General features: G+C 42.4%; 1 protein-coding gene across 2 annotated transcripts in view; it reads left to right on the top strand.

Moving 5' to 3' along the window:
- LOC147420572 (uncharacterized) overlaps nt 1–15,251 on the top strand; it is a 100,023-nt gene extending 84,772 nt beyond the window's left edge. Inside the window, exons 4-8 of one of the 2 annotated variants that reach the window (XM_086505038.1) lie at nt 12,824–12,922; nt 13,004–13,102; nt 13,733–13,831; nt 13,933–13,983; nt 14,972–15,251. In XM_086505038.1, the coding sequence (XP_086361164.1) occupies nt 12,824–12,922; nt 13,004–13,102; nt 13,733–13,831; nt 13,933–13,983; nt 14,972–15,094 (471 nt within the window). In that variant the 3' untranslated portion in view covers nt 15,095–15,251. Of the gene's footprint in view, nt 1–12,823; nt 12,923–13,003; nt 13,103–13,732; nt 13,832–13,932; nt 14,032–14,971 lie in introns of both variants that reach the window. The other variant, XM_086505037.1, reaches the window with a different exon arrangement.
- Nucleotides 15,252–22,513: the final 7,262 nt, after the last annotated feature.

Genomic DNA, 22,513 nt, shown 5'->3' with positions numbered 1-22,513 from the left:
AGTGTTGGTGTAGGCTCTCAACCTCTACTTGCTTGGAGAGGGAGCTCTTGCACTTTGCATAGCACACAATGAGAGTGTTTGTGAGTGTGTGTGGGTGAGTATACCCCCTAAGCAACCCCCTAGCTTGCTTGGGTCGACCCCCCCTTGTAGCTGATGCTTGAAGCTCATTGGACCCCTCCAGGCCTAGCCAATCATAAGCAAGAGGCATTACAAGCAGTAGGGATAGCTTTGAGACAAGTGTCCCCCTTTCCCCTTTGAGAGAGAGGGCTAGATAAATGCTAAATCAATTAATTAAATCTCCTAAATTACTATTGGACCCCTTGGGTGGCCAACCAATAGGCTTCAGGCATCTCATGAAGGTAACATAGGTAGGGGCCTGACATGTGTCCCTGTTGCCTCTTCAAGCTTGGGCCTTCCTTGTGTGTGTGTGTGTGTGTGTGTGTTCTCTCTCTATCCCCTAGGAAAAGGGCTCGCCCCCCCTCTTGTAGGGATACTTTTGACTTTTGGTGCTCAAGCACCTTAGTCATCAAGCATGACAATGCACTTGAACTAGGGGTGTTCCCACAAGCATCTCAGGCAAGCATGTCAAAGCACCTCGAGCACCTTAATCAAGTAGCAAGTCAAGCACCTCAAGCACCTTAATCAAGCACCTCAAGCACGACAAGCACCTCGAGCTTGGGTCGGGTTCCCGCCTCAAGCTCAGCCCTAGCTTACCTAAGGTCAAAGGACTTTTACACACATTATTGGAGGTCTTCAATGAAGCTAACCCTAAGGTCTTATGCTCTATTGGTTAGCCTTGCTCTTTGATAGACCATCTCTCATTTGGGCCCCTTTACCATTGGCCCCGTGTTGAGATAGATCTATAAGCACATATCTATATCTTAACACTTGTTCCCGTTTATTCATCCACATTAAGTGATCAATTTAATATGAGAAAATCATTTGGGTTGGTTAGATATTAGATTTTATGACAGAAGCACTACCTCTTAGGTGTTGGGTTAAAGGCCCAAATGACGCTTTTTATGTACATTTTAAAAGGTTACTAACCTTTGGCCAAGTTCACATTGAACTTGGCCACTAACTTAAAAATGGTCCTATACTTTTAATAAAGGGAATGTGAGCCCATTTGCTCACTTACTCATTCCCCTCAAAATCGTGTAGCGCTTTCTCTCTCTCCTTCTTCAATCTGTAGCGCTCCATCTCTGCAGAAGTGTGCCTTCTCTCCAAGCCTCAAACCCTGCACTTCTCCTCGTGCTCTATCACTTGTACCCATTGCTCCGCGCTCATCAACTGGTATCAGAGCCAAATCAGGGTTTGCTTCCAAACCTGCAAAAGCTGATTTTCAGCCAAGGAGGTCAATTTTCACGGGAGATTTTGCAATTTTATCGCCAAAGGACTCGTCCCTGGATACTAGAGGGCTCTCGGCAAGTCAAATTGACCTAAAACAGGCTGAAATCATGTCAAAATCAGCAAATTACAGGTTATGACAGCAAAATATAGGTTTTGCAAATCATGTATTAAGGTGTATCTTTGCTGGGTCTCCGCTACTCGAAAACAAAGAAATTGCCGAAAAACAGGTTCCAAAACAGGTGTTTTCAGCAAATTTTAGATTTACGCAGGTTTTTGCAAGTGTATTTTTGATGCATCTACATTGAGGAAAGTGTAAATTGTTGGAATCTACGCACATTTGACAAGTTTTAGCTATGTATGACCATTTGTGGCTTAATTTTGTGCAATTTGATGTTACAAATTGGGGCTTTTGCTCATACATGCTTCTCAAGGCTGTGCATTAGCCTTATGTATGTTATGTGAGGCTAAAAACAACTAAAATTGTTGTTTTTGAGCACAAATTCACTCGCTGAAATTTCCAACGCATAAATTTCAGAAATTGTTTTTTGTGCCTAAATTGACCCATTTTGCCCCAAATTGCTCCTGTGACCATTTGGAGCTGTAGTGCACACTTTTGTGAAACTATACTCCGGTTTTGGTGCATTTTGCCCAAAAATTCAGCCTAGTAGCCCTCTTATTCGTGCATCTATGGCCTCATCTTCTTCGGATGTGAAGAATCTCTTCGAGATTAGGAGGTTCGATGGAACAGGTTTTGACCTTTGGAAAGACAGGATCCAAGGAATCTATTTCTTAAGGATTGTGAAGGGGCACTTGAACAGGTAAAGCCACAGAATATGTCGGATGAAGCATGGGCTAGCTTAAATAGGAAGGCAATTATATACATTAAAATGGCCATGACCGATGAGACAGCCATTGATTTGAAAGGTCTCACAAATGCTTTTGACGTGTGGGAGAAGTTAAAGGCGATGTATGAGAATACAACGCCTGTCAACCAAGTGCATTTGATGCGAAAACTTGTTGGCATGCAACTAGATGAGTCCAAGAGCGCTGCAAAGCACTTGTCGTTGTTTACAGGTACTTTGTCGCAGTTACAGGATTCAGGTTTGCCTCCTTTTGATGACAAGCTGAAAGCTATCTTCTTGCTTATGACCTACTTGATTCATGGGAAACATTGGTGGTTTCATTGTCGAATAACCCCAATTTGACCTTTGATGGTGCTAGGGGTTCTATGTTGAATGAGGAAATCAGGAGGAAAGCAGGTGGAGAGGGAGGCAGCCCTGCGAATATGGTTAGAGGCAGGAGAGAGAAGAAGAATGTCTATGCACAAAGGAGTAAGAGTAAGAGTAAGGAAAGGGGAAATGCCAGCAAAGGCAAGGGTGATGTGAGTTGCTATCAGTGTGGTAGGAAAGGTCACAAGAAACCCGATTGCAGGTACTACAAAGCCGAGTTAGAATGGAAAAAGAACGGCGGAGACAAAAAGAAAGAAAAGAAGAAAGCCAAGCCAGATGCACAGGATAGCTCAAAGGACAAAGAGAAGGCCAATGTAGCTTCTAGTGTTGTGATTGAGGAGCTGTCAGATGTAGAGGACATCTTGTGTGCCACTTTGTCAGATGATGATGCTTATGACCTTGATGCCTCTCTTAATGTTCATTCACAGGACATGCAAATCACCAAGAGTGATCTTATTGATGCTTTGTTGACTGTGATGCATTAACCCAGACTTAGATAGTTGATTCTGGTGCTTCATTTCATGTGACTCCTATCAAGGAGTGTTTCTCTACTTTTGATGCAGGCAAACATGGCCATGTATACCTTGGAAACAAGCATGCATGTTCCATTGAGGGAATTGGCACTGTGCATGTCTCCATAGATGGCACAAATGAGCTTGTCTTGCATAATGTTAGATATGTGCCGGGAATCAAGAAGAGTCTGCTTTCTGTTGGTCAGATGGATATGCATGGTTACAGCATCTTGTTTGAGAGAGGATCATGGAAAATGACTAAAGGCTCAAGGCTGATTGTAAAGGGCCCAAAGAAGGGACTCTTTACTACATGCATGGAAAGGCCGTGTTCGGCAAGTTTATTGCATTGGCTGAAATTAACTCTCACATGGAGTTATGGCACAAGAGGCTTGGCCATATGAGCCAAAAGGGCCTTTCTAAGCTTTGTACTTTGAACAAGCTTGATGCTAAAGGCACAAAGCTTGACTTTGGTAATTAATGAATGTCAATATGGCAAGCAAGTAAAGCGTTCTTATTACTCCGGTGTCTCTCGTAAATCTTGTGTGCTTGATCTTGTACATTTTGATGTATGTAGCATGCCTACTAAGTCTATGGGAGGTGCATGCTATTTTGTCTCCTTTGTTGATGATCATTCTAGGAAAATTTGGGTTTATTTGCTTAAATCTAAGGATGAAGCCTTTGCTGCGTTCAAGAAATTTCATGCATTTGTGACCACCCAAAGAGGTAGAAAGCTGAAGTGCTTGTGCATGGACAATGGGGGGGAGTTCACAAGTGTTGAATTTAACAAATTTTGAAAATTTGGGCATTAAGAGGGAGCTTACTGTGCCATACAACCCCTCTTCTAATGGTGTGGCTGAAAGATTCAATAAGACACTTTGTGAGAGGGTGAGATGCATGCTGTTCACAGCTAATCTCTCTCATGGATTTTGGGGAGAAGCTTTGAAAACTGCATTGCATATATGCAATCGATCCCCTCACATGTCTTTGAAAGGTGACATCCCCGAAGAGGTTTAGTCTGGCAAGCCTGTTTCATATGATCACTTACGCATTTTTGGTTGCGAAGCTTTTGTGCATATGAGACCTGAGTTGAGGAGCAAACTAGATGCCAAGTCCATTAAAGGCCTCTTCATGGGATATGGTGAAGAAGGCGAAATGGGTTATAGGATTTGGTTACCTCAGCTCAAAGGGTTGTGCGCAGCCGGGATGCTGTTTTTAATGAGGCAAGGCTGCTTCAAAACAATAGCATGACCATAAAAGGATCAAATTTCAGCATGACCAGCCACCTGTTACTATGTTAGGCCTATTCTTGACCTTCAGGATGCACCACATATGGCGAAAATGTAGATGATCCAGTGGTGTTTGAGCCAGAAGATGTTGGACAGCAAATTGAGGCTCCTGAAGGGCATTTGTAGCCACGAAACAATGCTGAAAATGATGTACAACAGCCCATTGTTGATGATTTTATCATGCCACCTGATGTAGACCCATTACCGGGATCATTGGGTGAGGCGGTCTACTCGTCCAAGACGGACTGTGAGTAGATATGATCCCTCTTTGCATTACATTATGTTGATAGATGAGGGAGAGTCTCTTACATATAAAGAGGCAAAGACGTGTGAGCACAGCGACAAGTGGGAGCTTGCTATGCAAGAAGAGATTAAAGCTTTGCATGCTAATCGTGCTTGGGATTTGGTGGAATTGCCCAAAGGAAGGAAGGCTATTCCTAACAAATGGGTGTATAAAATCAAGACAGTTGATGCAAAACCCAAGTATAAGGCAAGGCTAGTTGCAAAGGGATATGTTCAAACCAAGGGTATAGACTTTCAGGAAGTGTTCTCTCCTGTAGTGAAGATGACCACTTTGCATGTATTGTTTGCCATAGTGGTTGCCCTTGATTTGGAAATGGACCAAATGGATGTACATACCGCTTTCTTGCATGGTGATGTGGAGGAAGAGCTTTAGATGAAGCAACCCAAAGGTTTTGTTATTCCTGGCAAGGAACATTTGGTATGTATGCTCAATAGAAGCTTGTATGGGCTGAAACAATCATGTAGACAATGGTACAAGAAGTTTGACCGCTTCATGCTCAAACATGGTTACAAAAGAAGCCATGCAGACCATTGTTTGTATACCAAACGTGATGAGGATGGCAGCCCTATCATTCTTGTGCTCTATGTGGATGATATGTTGATAGCTGCAAAGAAAAGAAGCACTGTTGATGCTCTTAAAGGGAAGCTGAAATCTGCATTTTCAATGAAAGACCTTGGGGCAGCTGAACATATATTTGGAGTGCGTGTTAGAAGGCAAAGGGACCAACGCATATTGTATTTGTCGCAAGAAAAGTACATTGAAAAGGTGCTAGACAGATTTAACATGGCTGAAGCAAAGCCTCTTGGCGTGCCATTACAGCCATATGTCAAAATCTCTAAGGATGATTGCCCCAAGTCAAAGGAAGAAGCCAATGACATGCAAAGTGTGCCTTATGCTTCAGCTTGTGGTTCACTTATGTATGCTATGATTACTACTAGGCTTGACATAGCCCATGCAGTGGGAGTTGTGAGCCAGTTTATGGCTAATCCAGGCAGGTTGCATTGGGATGCAGTGAAGTCCATTATGGGGTACTTGAAAGGGACTAAAAACAAATGCCTCTGCTATGGTAAAGGACCATTGGAATTGAAGGGATTTTGTGACTCTGACATGGCTGGTGATGTGGATACACGGAAATCCACTAGTGGCTATGTGTTTACTCTTGCAGGAGGTGCTATTTCATGGTGTTCTAGATTGCAAAAGATCGTTGCATTGTCTACTATAGAGGCTGAATATATTTCAACCACTGAGGCTTCCAAAGAAGCCATTTGGTTAGCACGTCTATGCAACGAGTTTGGTTTGCCTGACAAGGCACCTATGCTTGGTTGTGATAGCCAGAGTGCCATATGTCTGGCAAAGAATGCCATGTTTCATGCACGCACAAAGCATATTGATGTGCGGTACCACTTCATTCGAGAAGTGCTTGAGGATGGCCTTATCACATTGGTTAAGGTCCATACATCACAAAATCCAGCAGACACTCTCACTAAGTGCTTACCCAAAGCACAACATCAGCTATGCATACAGATGGTGGGAGTCACGCTTAAAGGCGTCATTTATGCCTTTAAGTGGGAGGTTGTTGGGTTAAAGACCCAAATGACCCCTTTTATGTACCTTTTTAAAGGTTACTAACCTTTGGCCAAGTTCACATTGAACTTGGCCACTAACTTAAAAATTGTCCTATACTTTTAATAAAGGGAATGTGAGCCCATTTGCTCACTTACTCATTCCCCTCAAAATCGTGTAGCGCTCTCTCTCTCTCTCTCTCTCCTTCTTCGATGTGTAGCGCTCCATCTCTGCAGAAGTGTGCCTTCTCTCCAAGCCTCAAGCCCTGCACTTCTCCTCGTGCTCTATCACTTGCACCCATTGCTCCGCGCTCATCATTAGGTGCTGATTTTGTTGTCCAAACAGATCATTAGACCTTGCGATACTTCTTGACACAGTCAAAGTTATCCAAAAAGCATATGCGATGGGCAAACATTCTTTCCATGTTCCACTTCTAGATGATGCATGTGGAAGGCAAGAAGAATGTTGTGGCTGATGCGTTATCAAGAAAGCCACAAATTTCAGCTGTGTCAATTTCTTATCATCATGAGTTAGATGACATGAAGGAACAGTACGCTACTGATGAAGATTTTGCAAGGATCTTTGAACAGTTACAAGAGGGGAAACATCATGAGCACTACCTCCTCAGAGACGGTTTTATGATGATGCATGGCAGACTTTGTGTCACAAGGCCACTGCGACATAAGGTCATGGAAGAGAGTCATGTCCCACCGTATGCAGGGCATCGTGGCATTGATGCGACAGTTAAAGCGGTAGAGACATTCTTCTATTGGCCTACCTTGAGGAGAGATGTAGATGCCTTTTTGCAAGCATGCATAATTTGGCAAAAGGTTAAATTTGACAGGCAAAAGGCACCAGGGTTGTTACAACCACTGCCGATTCCGGATAAGCCATGGGAAAGCATTGGTATGGACTTTATCTTTGATCTTCCAAGAACGCCAAAAGGGAATGATGATGTATGGACCATTATCTGCAGGTTCAGCAAGAAGGCCCATTTTATCCCTGTCAGGAAGAAGATAAAATCTGATCAGATGGCACGCTTGTTCATGTACAATGTGTTTTAAGTACCATGGTATGCCTCAATCGATTATCAATAATCGTGATCCTCGCATGACCAGTTTGTTCTGGAGAGGATTGTTTGAGAACATGGGCACTACGCTTAAGTTCTCGTCTTCGTTTCATCCACAAACTGATGGACAGTCAGAAGAGGCTAATTCTACTGTCCTAGATCTGCTGAAATGCTTTGTGTCAGATAATAAGGGCAAGTGGGAACAATATTTGCCTATGCTTGAGTATGTGTACAATCATACGGTGCATTCGTCTACTGGCAAAGCACCTTTTGAGATTGTTGAAGGTGGCAGAAAAGTTCCTCCCATTTTGCATACAAAGGACAAGATCTTTGAGGCAGATCGATATGTTGAGAACATGGATGAAATGTATAAGAAAATCAAAGTTGCTTTGGAGAAGACTCAGGCAAAACAGAAAAAGGTTGCTGATCGTCACCGTCGTGAATTGCTATTATCACCTGGTGATTAGGTTCTGTTAAGGTTCGAAAAGGCAAGGTTAAAGAAGATGAAGGGCAAGGGACGATTGTTTCCTAAGCTCAGCATGCGTTACTATGGGCCTTTTCAAGTGCTTGACAAGATCAGCGATGTGGCTTACAGGCTGAAATTGCCTGATGCATGGAAGATTCATAATGCGTTTCACGTGAGTCTTCTAAGACCCTTCATGGGTGATGTGCCAGAAGATATGCCAGATGAGGATCAACCAGAAGTTGAGGAACTTGATGAGATCCTAGTGCCTGAGCAAGTTTCGGCACATAAGGACAAAAAAGTTAAAGGACAGGTTGCAAGACGTTATTTGGTGAAGTTCAAGAACTATCCACCTATGGATGCAAAGTGGATGGAAGAGCATGAACTGTCAGAGTCACCAAATGTATTGCAGCTTTACCTTAAAGCCTTTGGGTTACAGCCTACTTATGCCCCAACCCAACATGTGCAAAGGAGGGGTAATGATAGAGCTAGTACATCAAATGTAGATATGAATTCAGTGTAATAGAGTGTAATAGATGGAAATGACAAAAGTATGAAGGTCTCATTAAGTCATTTGTATCTATGTGTTACGACCTTTCTGGCGGATACATGCGATGATAAAAGAGTGTTGATAGCACAAGATCATCAGTGGCGTGTATTTATGGTATTCAATCGAGGACGTTTGCGATTTCAAGAGGGGGGTATGTCACGGGGACGTGGAAACTATTTACTATATCACGAGTACGTGGCAACTGCTAACCTTAATTGTTGGTTTCTTTCCAATGATTTTTGTTTTATTTTTGAGACCCTCTTTTTGAAGTAGCAAACGGTCGGACATTGTATGACCAATGTGAACGGTAGTTTCACCCGCAAACGGGAAGTGGTCGGCACTGGAATTCGTATAGTAAGCGGATGTCTAGGCTCAAAGCAAGATCATATAGGTCCCCCCGTCGCACTTAGCAAATTGGTGGATACTAGGAAGTGAACTCAATAAAGACACAAAGTCAAGGTGGGACTACCAACAGAAAGTATCCGACAGTTGGGCCACATTGCACTTTTGGATGCAGTCCCAATGAGGATAGATAGTCAGATGACCACTGGGAGCCCAACGGAATCATTTCCTAAAATTTAGGGAACTGCTATTTTGGGCCGCGAAATGTGTTCGCATCATTACCCCCAGTATGACTAGGGGAACACTTTACAACTCTGCGAAGTCAACTCGGCAACCAGTCGGGATATTTTTAGGCGGTAAACTCGAAACGGGAAAATGCTTGTAAATGCGCCAAGTTTCTGTGCACTTGCCTCATGCATCAAGAAGTGGCGCTGAATTTATAGCTGGGAGGCTCATTTTTGAGTTTTGTGCCACAGGTTAAGAGCTATGGAGTGCTTCCTTTCCCTCTATGTACAGTGTGGTGCCAGGAGTGATACCCTGCACGCTACACACTGCTCTCTCTCTCTCTCTCTCTCTCTCTCTCTCTCTCTCTCTCTCTCTCTCTCCCCCCCTTACGTGCAGTTATGTGATGCCCCACAAGAGGGCTTTTCATTTGACTGATGTACAGTTGTGTGGGTTCATGTGCGATTGCCGAGGCAAGAGCCTCTTGCACAGGTATTGGGTTAGCTAGTGGCTAATCCCCCGCAGGTACAGGTGGATTTGGAAAGGTTTCACGTGAGAAATCTCGTCCGATTCAAAGGGCAAGTAGCCCTACAGGTGCGGGAGCTCGAGGTCTTGCTACAGATGCGACCGGCACGTGAAACAGAGCCCAAAACAGGGAATTACAGTCTGCTGTGTATTTTTGCAGCCCTAAACGGTCCCTAATACCCCCAAGAGGTTTGGGGACGCGAGGGGACCGTTGTAGAGGTGATCTGGCGCATTTTCGGGGCAGAAAACAGAGAATTCAGCGTGCTGCAGATTCTCGCCAGGTTTTGCAAAGTGCCCGTATGCGTCGGGAAAATAATCTTTTGCTTGGGGATACTAACTGTGAAGCGTCCTAGTACAGTTACGTTGCCGAAATCGGGCTAGAACAGGTGTTTCTCAGCTTGGATTATGTGGGGCAGCTCGTAGGAGATCACATGTTTTATTCCCTCTGTCAAAGAAAAAAAAAACCGAAAGGGGCGCCAATATTGGGGCCTACAAGTTGTCGGCGTCTGCTCGGGGCATTCTAGCTTCCGAGCCGTGTGTGTATTTAAGTGTTAATTCCCGTCGAAGGTTCTCTTTGCAAAGTGCTCTGTGTGTGTGTGTCTAAAGTCAACGCCTTTCGCCCCACGGACCGGTTTCACTGTTAGTGAAGGTCGTCTATCTCTTCGTCGATTGTTTTTGCTCTAACTTGTTGAAGGTACATCTGATGGGTAAGTGAATTTACCCGAATGTATAGTAAATCCCCGCTTCGCGTGTCCCATCAATTGTTGTATAGACTTAGACTTCCTTTTGAGACAATAATCTCGAATTTCTTTGGGAAGCCCACAACAAAATCGTTCAATCTGCACCTTAAATTTGATCTTCTTAAAGGATGAAACAGGTAGAAAAATTTCCCAAAATCTTTCATAGTAAGAATCCAAAGATTCTATCTTGACCATCCGAACATGGTTCCAGTCAGTAGTCACGTCTCGTTCGTATTCTTGTGTGAGCCATGAAGAAATAAAGAGTTTCTTAAATTTCAACCACTTTGTCGGTGCCTGTTTCCTCAACAGCGGAGTGGACCACCATGTCCGTGCATTGCCTTTCAAAAAGGATGCCGCTCGTCTGATCTTGGAGTGCTCTGTTTAGCGGCCTCCAGAAAATGCTATGTCAAACTGTTGGACAAAGGCTAAAGCCTTGGGAGCATCTCGAAACCGTGAAAAGTGCTCAAACTTTACTGCCCGTCCTCCCTCTTTGAATTCTTTGGGCTTTTTGCCCTTGTCGTGGAGAAAATCATATTGATTGGCTCTGTTAAAATGCTTTCTTTCTGCATAAAACATATGCTCTATTTGTTGTTTCTTGCCTTTCCTATCCTCATCACTTAAATCAGAAGAAGATGAGGTGTCTGAGCTATTAGAAGATGAGGACAAAATGGGCAATCCTTCTAAGCGTATACGCTTCTTCTTTTTGGCGTTTTCAAAAGTGGATTTTTGTCCCAAGTAACCGGGGAAATTAGTTCCCTTGTTATGTTGTTTCAATTGCTTTTCCGTCGGCTTCTTCGTATCTAGAATCTGATTGATTCGCGCTTGGACTGCATCCTGGATTTCTTCTTCAGTAAACATTCTTGGAGTAGGAGGCTTCTGGATTGCCGGTTTGATCGGTGGCTGGTGGTTTTTTGCCACAGAGTATGAACTTTAGTCATCACGTGTTGGGTAAAAAATTTTGCAAATTAGGGATCCTTAGCAAATTTAATCATCTACTTCGTTGCTTCGTCAACCTGCTGTCGACGTTCCATCTCTTCAAGTTCGTACTAAGTAGGCCGAGGTGGGCCGAACTCTTCCTCTGTTTGATCATGAGAATCTTCTCCGCGATCTCCTCCCGCATTCCCAGATGCAGAAGAAGTCATCTGATCTCTATTGGAATCCATAAGTGTCGCAAGAAAAGGATCGGATTTCCTGGTAGAAGAGAAATCGGCTGTACTTTGATACCATTGTAACAAACTTGGGCACCCCAAGTCTAGATTCTGCCGCGACACGAGAGAGGATCACTTCAAATATCTCACAACTTTAAAATTCACAGTTCAATTTGGTCGAACGGCCCGGCGTAGTTCCGTGCCAAGAGAGATTGGCCCCAAAGATTGGCGCCCCTTTCGGTATTTCTTTTATATTAATCTTTGAGTGAAGTACAACTCCCGCAGGGACCTTTGCTCTCAGACTCTGTGTCCAGATGCTCTGAAGAGTGAGGCCCTGAGGGCTCTTTTATTCTTACAAGGGATGCCAAAAGCAGAGCCCCAAAATCAAAAGCTCTCAAACTTAAAAGCTTCTCAAACTAAAAGCAATTGTTCCAAAAGCAATCGATCCCAAAATCTGCCCAAAAAAAAGCATCAACGTGATTTTCAGAAATCCGTACAACAGCCAGCGCAAAATCCAGCCCTATCCGTACGGAACTGCCACGTCAGCATGTCAGCGGAATTTCCGGGGGTCCGTACTGCTGGTCGTTCTGCCACGTCAGCATCTGTCGGTACTGCCACGTCAGTATTTTAGCATGTGTGTGTGTGTGTGTGTGTGTGTGTGTGTGTGTGTGTGTGTCCGGGGGCCTGCCACGTCACCAGTTTGTGACACCTTGGCCGGGTTTTGTAAGTTGATAGGGGTTAGGGTAAAACCCTAACCCCTTTAGGCCTCTCAGCCATAAAGTATGTGGTAAAAAGTTCTCTTGCTTCTCTTTGTTAGGGTTTAGGCCCTTTGGCCAGGAGGTGACCAGAAACACAGGGATCTTTTAATGGCCAGGACGGTTTATTGTGGTGGAGCACCAAGTTTACTGGCATTTCAGGCCACCTTCTTGGCTTTCCCCCCCCCCCCCCCCCCTTCCCATTTTATGATGTAGCCATTAAATATGCTGTTTCCATTTTGGAAGAGTCTCCACTCTTTTGTACATATTCCCTTGTGGTATGGGTTGAAGTGGCATTGCCCAGAAGGATTTATTCCGTGCAAAATAAATTTACTATGCAAAATAGTCAATATTTTATTGAAAAGTAGCTAAAAAGAGGGTCCTTCCCTTCAATCTGAGTAATGCGCTTTGCCCATGGGTTGGTCTGTATTCTGTATATATTGCAAACCTCTCTTGATCGTGTCATGGTCATATTTGAATGTGCTTGAACAGGTCTGTTTGTTAAATAGCATATTGCAAGTGTGGTAACTAGCTGTTGTGTGTGCATATCATGTTTACTGGAGCGACGTGTGTTGATATGTGGTTAGGCGTGCTATTTGTCTTGTTTGGCTTACTCTGTTATGTGATTGTATCTTATTAGGTGCTTTTGTAATGGCAGACACTCACCCCACCTACTGGTGTGCCTAGATTGTGATAAGAGTTTACATCTGTCTTCATTATGATTTTATATGGCCATGTTGTTGTTGTGGTTCCTGTTGTTGGCAGGACAAGTGGCCATTATTTCATACACTTGCAGTTTCTGGAGATTCAATCTACTTGGACCGCTTGTTGAGGCAGAATATTGACATCGATGCATTGGATAAGGTCTGTGAGAATATTATGGTTCTGTCTTCTAGTATTTCTGGCTTCCTGGTGTACGTAAAAATTCATTGATCAAGTTTTCAGGATGGATACAGTGCATTGCAGAGGGCGGTACTAGCTAGGAAAGAGCCTATCGTAAATCAACTGCTCAGGGCTAAAGCAGATTTTAATATCTGTGACAAAGTGAGTTTGTGATCTTCTTGGTTTTCTTTATATTCCATTAAAATGAGTGCTTATTGTGGATGATATGCTGTTGGCTTTGTCTAAATGACAAAGGTTCTAGGCGTACTGCACAGGGCCTAAAATTCACACGCATACTAGAATTTGTTTATGAGAGGTACTTTTCCAAGTGCCGCTTTCACATGCTTTGTGTAACATGACGTGTGTACAAAAATGTATTTAAGGAAGACAAATATCTACAGAGTTTCACATATTGTACCATACGCATATGTATATATACATGAAAAAACAACAGGTGATTTACACATTCTAGCATGTCAATGACAGAGAGGCAAAAGGCCCTTGATACGAAAACAGCCATCAGTTTTAGGTCCTGGTACTGCATGCATCTTCTGATATGCTAGTTATGAATATTGCTAAGCAAGTGGGTCAAGGAATTTTACGCCTGTTTAGAATGTTAGTTGGTGTTGTGGGTAAAAGCAGCTGCTTTAAGAAATTGCACTACAGAAGGTTATATGCTGCAAATGTTTTTTAGCTCTTGATATCAGAACACGTGGTTTTTGCTATTTATTGCCAAATGTTTTACTATTTATCGCCAACTCTGGAGTCTGAACAAGCATTTCCATGTGCCAGGCAGGAGCGACATTGTTGCATTATAGCATACAAACTGGCTCTATGAATTTGGTGAGAGTTTTCCTTACATGTGGTGTCAATGTCAACTCTGCGGATAAGGTGAGAATAGGCATTTCTGTTTGGTCTTTTGTTTATACAAATATTTTGCTGAAAGGGTCCAGGCTTTAGAGCGGCTGAGAGTTGTGATCTTAACGGTACAGTATGGCTGGACGCCGCTGCATCTTGCTGTTTTAACTGGGAGGGCAGATATGGTGAGACTTCTTCTTTCAAGTGGGGCTGATAGAACATTAACGAATCAGGTAATTTGCTAGTGTAGATTAAATGCTAAAAGCTTCGCTTTAAAGCTCAAAAAGGATTTTGTTTTCTATATATGTATATGTTTATATCTATAGAGACACACACAAACACACACAGACACACGCACGCACGCACACGCACACACACACACTATGTGTGTGTGCGTGCGTGCATTTATATATACGTCTTTATATTTTGGGGAAATTACCAGAATACCCTTGTACCAATTGTTTTTTTCATATAGTTTATGCTTTTTGACAGTTTATGTCTATCTTCAATTGGTATAAACCAAAAGTTTTGGCCTCTCATAGAGGCGTATATGCCTATCAGTAATGAACCATTTCATCTCAAGAGCCGACATTACTATTTTAAAGTCTTAGTTTTATGTTCTTCCGTTGAGAGAAAACTAATGTTCCTCCTCTAAAGAGTTGCAAAGAAAAATGCCTGTGAAGATGTTTGCGAGATTAACGAGGAGGGGTTCTTTCGGAAATTTATAAATTTGAAGGGTATTTTGGGAATTCCACCAATTCCAGGGGTATTTTAACAATTTTTACTTGTAGTTTCTATTCATTACAGAAAAGTTTTATGTAGGTTCAAAGCTTTCTCGTTGCCTTCTAAGGTTCTAATATTGGATGTCATGTTGAATCTACTTTGTGTAAGAAATGATAGTATTCAATTGCACAGTATAGTATCCTTCTTCTAGTGCAAAAAACATCTCTCCTTTATGAATAAAATTAGTGCATGATATTCTTTTTTAAAGAACCTTGATAAAAAAGGCTTTTGTTTTGGTACTTAATAGGTATGATATGATATATCAATTTTCTTTCTTCTTCACTCATGATCTTTTGATCCCTCCGAATGTACCTATCTTAGGAGGGTAGTTCTTTGGTTGTTCGATTGGAGGTAACTGCTGTTTAAATGGTTTCTTCCTACTTTTTGCAGAATGGGTTGTTGGCAATCGACCTCTGTTTCTGCCTAGGAAGAGCATTCAACTCTATTGAGGTGGCAAAAGTTTTGAGAAGGTTTAAGGTAGAAAAGCCTAGTGCTGGTACGATAGATGTCTAGCAAGCTTGTACAGATAAATGACTTACACAGATCATAGAAATGACCTAGAGGTGGTTCTGTTCTTATGTCATATAACCATACCATGTAAATTCAATGAGGCAATAAAATTCACGAAAAGGTAAGTTGATTTTAGAATAGAAAAGGTGAGCTTCCATTGCATTTTTCCCAAAAAGGCAGGTTTGAATGCAGAGCTAGAAGGACTTGTGAAAGGAGTGGGATGCTGCCTTTAAATGGTTTGTGCCATCTAGTCTAGGATAACTGTCGGCCAGTGTCGGGGCAGTGCAGGGAGTGTGGTTGGTCGGAGGTGAGACCCCTCCTTTTATGGGTGACTGGCCATTTACGTGGGGTTCACACTTCATCTGCCTGGTCAGTGGACACCCCTTGGCATCATTTGTGGGTGGCCGGTCACACTGATCAAGTTCACTCTATGTCCGCCCAGACATTGGACATGCATCCCCGATTGGTTCCTAGACTCGGTCTCTCCCCTATGACGTGGGCATATAAGTTGCAATGTGGAGTTTTACCTGTTGTCATCAATTCTTTGTGAAATGTGCAGAAATTTTCCCGCTACTCAAGCTATTCTCTTTCCCTAAATCTAGGGTGAATTAGATAAGCTTATCTTGAAGTCAAGAATGTCTTGTGAAGGCTACCCAAGCAGACTTTGAAAGATGAAATTTCTTTTGCCATAGTATGGTTTGTTGTTAGATCTTAAAACCTTAAATGTGATGAGTAGATGCGGGCCCAATGCTTGTGAGCTCCTTTGGTTTTGTTTTAATTTTATACTCTTTGTCCAAGTCTTATATCTTGAGAAGGAGACTATAATCGACACGCTATTTTGTTAACTCTTATTTAGAGTTTTACAGTAATTAATGGATTATGCATCAGATTTTTCAAGGAAGGGAATTGATCACATCAGAAGAGAGTTGGAATTTCAAAAAAAGGGTTTGAAGTTGAGGGAGTGTTGGAATCAAATGTGAATGGCGAGTGATAATCTCTTGTTTATGTAGACTTGGGATTTTAGGTCCTATTGTGGATTCAAAAGGCAATTAGAACTATGGGAGGATATGTGTTTGTTCTTTGTAGAGAGTCAATTCTTCGGCCTTTGGTTGGTGTAGTGTTGGCGGATCGAAAATCTCCAAGGTAGACAGTGCGAAGCATGGCACATGTGAATGCTTCGACACTTGGCATGCTAGCCCATCTAGGCTATCTACCCTTGCACCTACTTTTTGCATGCGTGATCAGCATGGGCGTGTTTGTTTATGGTTTGCATCATTTTATGGGTTACATGTGAGGCTAATCTGCTTTAATCCGAATTAGATCAAATCGTATCTATCAGCAACAATGGTTCTAAATTCGTGCCTTTTTGTGATTCGAAAGTTATTGAGCATCCTCTTTCTAGACATTAGTGCAATATATAGAAAAGCATGGCAAGTCATTTTGGAGATGTGGGCATTCCATTGTCATATGGAATGGGTCTGTTGAGGTCTTTTGGAGGAGGAAGCTAGGCATGCTTTGTTAGCTTGGTCCCTTTTCTCTAAAAGGAATACATATCGAGTGGTATAGAGTGTCAAATATCTTTCTAGTAGGCCATGGGTCAAATAGTGATTTTGTTGACATATCTACAATTTTTGTAATTGTGTGCTGTTGTGCGTATCATTGCAGCATATGAAACACGAGTATCTCCTATTTTGCATGCATTTCAAGCCACTAGTACACTCTTGGCACTGGTAAGGTTCAATGTTCTAAAGCTAGGGCATGCTTTGTTTGAGATGCAATTAATGGTGTCCTGGTTCACTACGCGAAGGTTAATACAATACCCTTTGAATGAAGTTCCGAATCATAATAAAAATATTGTGCGGTCCAATTTGATATAGAATTTCGTCCTCAAATGTGCAAGATGAAGCGTATTTAAATTTTTTGTCTAGCCATGTGTCTCTTCCATCCTTGGAACTCCTAGCAGCTCTCATTGCCTAGGTTATAAGAAGACAAATTCTTCAACATATATGAAGACCTTGCATTGCATGTCAAGGAATAAATCTATGATTTGACATGTAGAGTCAAATATGCATGTTTTCAATGGTGCATGGTTGAAGATGAAGTGTCCATTTATGTTTCATATAAAACCGTTTTCCTATGCCCCATTGTTAATAGATAAGCTTTTGCACTTAGTTGTCTTTAAACTTTAGCTGTCCACAAAGATGGTCCTCTTGGACTATGTCATTTATTGTCTTTCTATTCACCTAGAATGTGCTTCTATAATAATACGTTGAGGTTATGCTACCCCTGGGCATTACTATTTTTGCTTTTTCATTTTTGGGCGTTTTTCTAGTGGTCATGATTTGGCTCTTGTAAAGTGTCGCTGAGGATGCAAACCAGTGTTGAGAAAAGTATGTCTCGGCCTGGCCTTGAGCCAGGTAGGTAAACATTCAAGATAGCCGATTAAGAGGAGAGTGAAAAGGAAAAATCTGCAAGAAAATGGTGTGAATATTACTAAAAAAATTAGTTTTGCAAAATCTTGATTGGCTTAAAAGAATATGTGTATGTTGATGCAAACTCCAAGTGGGTGAGAGAGAGAGAGAGAGAGAGAGTGTCAAGATTTACAGGGCAAAGACCTCTACCTCTACCTTGAACGAAGAGAGAGAGAGAGAGAGAGAGAGAGAGGGAGAGAGAGACCTCTTGACTGCTTTGAACGCCAGAGCAGACGCGAGAGACAGAGAGAGAGAGAGAGAGTGGGAGAGTGGATTTTTTGCTTTGCCCCTTGCGATGTACTTCAAAAGAAACGCTGGAAAGTAGCATTTCATTCTTAAAATAGCTTTAAAAAAGCCTAAAAAATGTGTGCACCATTCAATAGGCAACAATGCACCTCAATAGAAATCGAGAGAGAGAGAGAGCGAGAGCTATTCTTCGCCTTAGTTAGTGAAGTACCCACGGTGCTACGTCACGAAGTTCTTGTAATCAATTAAAATAGCCTCGTAACTTCTCTCTTCTCACGCTTTACCCCTTGCAACCAGTTCGATAAAGCAATGCAGAAGGCCTGATAAGGTAGGTGAGAGGTGCAAAGCTCACAAGCTACACTGAAGCATGGTTGGCAATGCTGATGTTGCTGCTACTAGCAAGCTGACTGAGGTAGAAGGACAAAGTTGACCTGAGAGAAAGGCTTGTGGGATGTGTGACAAAAGAGCCCATGTTCTAGTTTCTGTCATCTATGGTACTGAAACGCTACACCATTCAAACATTGCGGCACAACTTCAGATGTCGGTCCCAGACATCATGCCCTACTAAGATGTTGCAAACGATGACCGCCATTAAGAAATGGCCTACGAGGTAGGGTTTTTGTTTCTTATATATTTTGGAGAGACATTGTGTCGAATCTCCACCATACTTTTGTATGACACTTATGTAGGCCACACACAATCTAATTTTATTTTATTTTATAGCTTTCAATATTTTCTTAATACTAGATATTTGTAACTCGTCAAAGGTGAAATTTTTGCCGTACAAACTTGTTCAAGTGAAGACAATACTCATAAGGTTAGTGTTATGTCATGATGGACAGATTGCATGCATGCCTTACAAAAAAAACAAGTAAAGAGGTTTTGATTTCACCAATGTCTCTCAAATTAAATTTTGGCTATGTTTATTTGGATTTATCTATTTTGTTTAAAAAATCTTATCAAGCAATTTATTCATAATATCCTATGTACTCATCAAGTACTATAACTACTATTTATACATATACAGCAATTCACACATTAAGTACTTTGATAAGGCCAACCAAGCAAGACTACTTAATTTTATTCAACATCGTACATCTTGCAGTAGCTCACACCCTACGTTAGCTTCTCTTCAAGGCCCCATCCTTTGTGTGTCCCCTCATCTCAATCCCACACACACGTGTGAAATTACAACATGAGAGAGAGAGAGAGAGAGAGAGAGAGAGAGAGAGAACTTTTTTGGAGTTCCCTCGAGTCTACCACCCTGTTGTCATCCCTCCTTCGGATCAATCTTTAGACCTATGATTTGACATCAGAGCCACTGTCAGTATTGAGTCTACCACTTGACATTACCTTGAATGGACTCTTGTTGGGTGCATGGTGGGGCACTCTCCTTCACGTTCTATTGTCCATATTGGCTTTAGTTTCCACTTGGAGGATCTAAGGGCAATTCAATTTTGGGTGCATGTTTGGGCACTCTCCTTTACGTTCTATTGTGTATATTTTTTACCAAATACACACTTTTGAATTAAGTAGGAAGCAACCGATTACATCGACTTACCCAAGGAAGGGGTAAAAGCAATAATTACAAGGACTGTAATATCCATAAGCACTTGCAAGTGCCTACCATAGAAAGAGATTACAAATGATCAATCTTTGCTTGAAGGCGAGCCACAAAGGCCTTGCCTTCTTCGAACTTCCTCGCAAACTCATGGATCTCTTCTGACATCTCCTGCACCCAGTCGTATGTCATGTCAATGGGGGTCATCTGAGCACTCGCATCTAGAGAAGTGAAGTATTCAATTGCATCCTTGAGCATTGAAATTCTACTTCTATATATTCTGACTTGGTCAAGTTTTAGAGATGCATCTCCCAGATGACAGCCATCAAACCGCTCTCAGACTAGGTGTCCGGTAAGAACTTACAAATAAGGAGGAGTTTCTAAATAACCAGATAACCCAAAGGAACTTAGCCCTACTTCTAGCCCAAAACTTAGTTAATAACCTCACTGAGTCCTTAAGAAGTAATTGTTTCCAACTAGGGGTAAAACCTAAAGTGTCGAACAAGGGTTGGAGAATTGGGAGGTTAGCAAGGCAATTCAAAAACAAGTGAGGAATGTCCTCAATGGCCCTTTTGCATCTTGGGAAGAGGCCATCACTTTTCCCAGTTATTCTACTTTTTTCCCCGGACCAAATGGCTTTGTGCAGAATCAACCACAACAAAACCGATTGTTTGGGTTGAATACATTTGTGCCAAATTGCTTGGAATTTAAACTTCCACTGCGTCCTATCCAGGGATAACTTCCATCTCTTATTTAGAGTAATGTGCAACGGGGGGGGGGGGGTTCAATTCCACTGGTAGGGTAGGAGGATTGCTTAAAGCAGCACCTCCTCTCCACTTTACATCCTTGGGAGAGGGGGGACACGACACCTCAAAGATCCATAAGAGTTCCCTGGGGAAGAGAGAAATTCTCCTTCCTATCAATTGAAGCTCCCAAGGCTGAAGAGAGGATTGGATGAGAAGCTTTTCTAGAGAAAGCCAGCTTTTGGTGACGGGGTCCCACAAATCTGACCAAGTTCTGAAACCTTTATTGTGAATTCTTCTTGCTTTCCTACCTGAGAGGATGAGATTTGGGGGACAGGATCTCTGGTCCACCAAATCGATTCTTCCTTTCTACTGAAGTGAGCTCCTCTACGAGCTTGGCAGAACGTACGTTGGGGCCTCTACTTGTTCCAGGCTTGCTAGAGAGATTTCAGTGGGGGAGAGCCCACTGGGTGACTTCTACAGGCCCAAAGAAGATGATGATCCACGGTAAGTTAACCCATTGTTTAGTCCCTTTAACCTGGAAAAGTTTCAGATTCCTAAACAGAAGAGTGGCCCATTCTGCCTCAGGTTGAAGAAGAGCCTTGGTGATGACCTTGATTGCTAGTTTGTCAGCCCATTTTCCAATGTTTCTCAACCCGAACCCACCTTGCTCCTTAGGGAGAGTACATATATCCCAGCTAACTTTGGCAGCTCCTTCCTTGAAGGGATCACCAACCGAGAGAAAATTCCTGCATATTCTAGCCACTTCATTGAGGTGTGACTCAGGAGGTCTCCAACAACCTAGGAAGTAGAGCAGGTAGGCAGTTATGAAATGGTTAATTACAAACACTCTTCCTACAATGATGGATTGGAAACCAATCCACCTGTTTAGTTTCCCTTTGACCTTTTCAAGCACCCAGTACCATCTTTGCCTCAAAGAAACTCCAAAGCCCATTGGGATGCCTAATAGCCTGAAGACTTGCCCTTCTGGGATGATTTTGCATCCCTGTTCCTTCATCCATTCAGGAATGGGAGATACGTAGGCTCTAACACCTGTTTTGGAGTGGTTAATTCTGGAACTTGAAGCTAAGCAAAAAATAGCAAGAGCCTTCCATAAGTTTCTAAGTGAGCAGTCTTCATTCTTCAGCAACCCCTTTGTGTCATCTGCAAACTGGGAGAGGCATTGTTGCTTGCTCGAATTAGGAAGAGAAATTCCTTGGATAAGTTTCTTTTCCATCCAACCTTTACCAGACAGTTCAACCCATCCCCAGCTATTGAAAACAAAAGATGGGCGAGAGGGCATCCTTGCCTGACTGACCTAATCAATTCAAAAGCTTCAGAGAGCATGCCATTGATAGCAACTTTGGCATGGGCACTCCCCAAGAGGGTTTGGACAAAGTTGACTAGATTCTTGCCAAAGCCCATGTGAGAAAGGCTATCCATGATAAATGACCACTCCAACCTGTCATAAGCTTTGTCGTAGTCCACTTTTACAAAAACATAATCCTGGTTAGATTCTTCAGCATACTCAATACCTTCCCACAAGGAGATGACAACTTCCAAGATTCTTCTACCTTTAATGAAACCTTTTTGCTCTTCATTGATCCATTTGGCCAAGTGAACAGAAATCCTGTTTGCTATTGCTTTGGCGAATATTTTGTATGTAGTGTTCAACATGGTCAAAGGCCTCCAGTTCCCCAAGTCCTCCTTAGATCCTCTTTTGTGAAGAAGTTTAATTACCCCTGTGTTGATAAGGTTAGGCAAGGCTTTGAACTTAACTGCTTCTTCCCAAACTTGTAATAGACAGGGAGTTAGAACATCTTTAAAAGCATTGAAAATTTTCTGCGGGTAATCCATCCAAACCAGGGATTTCAATATCCACTTACAGACTCTTATGATGGGGCATGGCATCTTCTTGGTCCAGCTTTTGGATGAGTTTGCACGAGTCTCTCTTGAATCACTCACTTAATCTCTCAAGGATCCAACTTTTAATATTTGGGTCATAGACTTTACAATTAGATGTGGATAAGCTTGATCGTATGTAGGGGGTTGTCACCCTTTCTTTTTCCTCTATCCTTATCCACCGGTCAAGTTGCATTCTCAGTGTGGTTGCTCGTTGGGGCATTGTTGTGCCAGAATCATTGGCTACATTGATTGGGACTCCCCGTGGTGTCTATGCTCCAATGGACACTCATTGACAAAGAAGAAAAAAACCGTTGCTAACTACATGGGACAATTTGAAACAAGATGGCAACCTAGTGGTTATGGATTTGTGGTTCACCATACTTTGAGAGCACTTCAAGCATGGGTTACATTAATCAATTTCTTTTACTGAGTAGCTTACACAGTGCATGATAGAAGTCTAGTGGCTCGATATGCCAAAACTTGCTCTTCCTCAATG

The sequence above is a fragment of the Adiantum capillus-veneris genome, chromosome 28, assembly GCF_014529385.1.
Source record: "Adiantum capillus-veneris isolate H3 chromosome 28, ASM1452938v2, whole genome shotgun sequence".
NCBI lineage: Eukaryota > Viridiplantae > Streptophyta > Polypodiopsida > Polypodiales > Pteridaceae > Adiantum > Adiantum capillus-veneris.
This window is presented reverse-complemented; position numbering and strand designations above follow the sequence as displayed.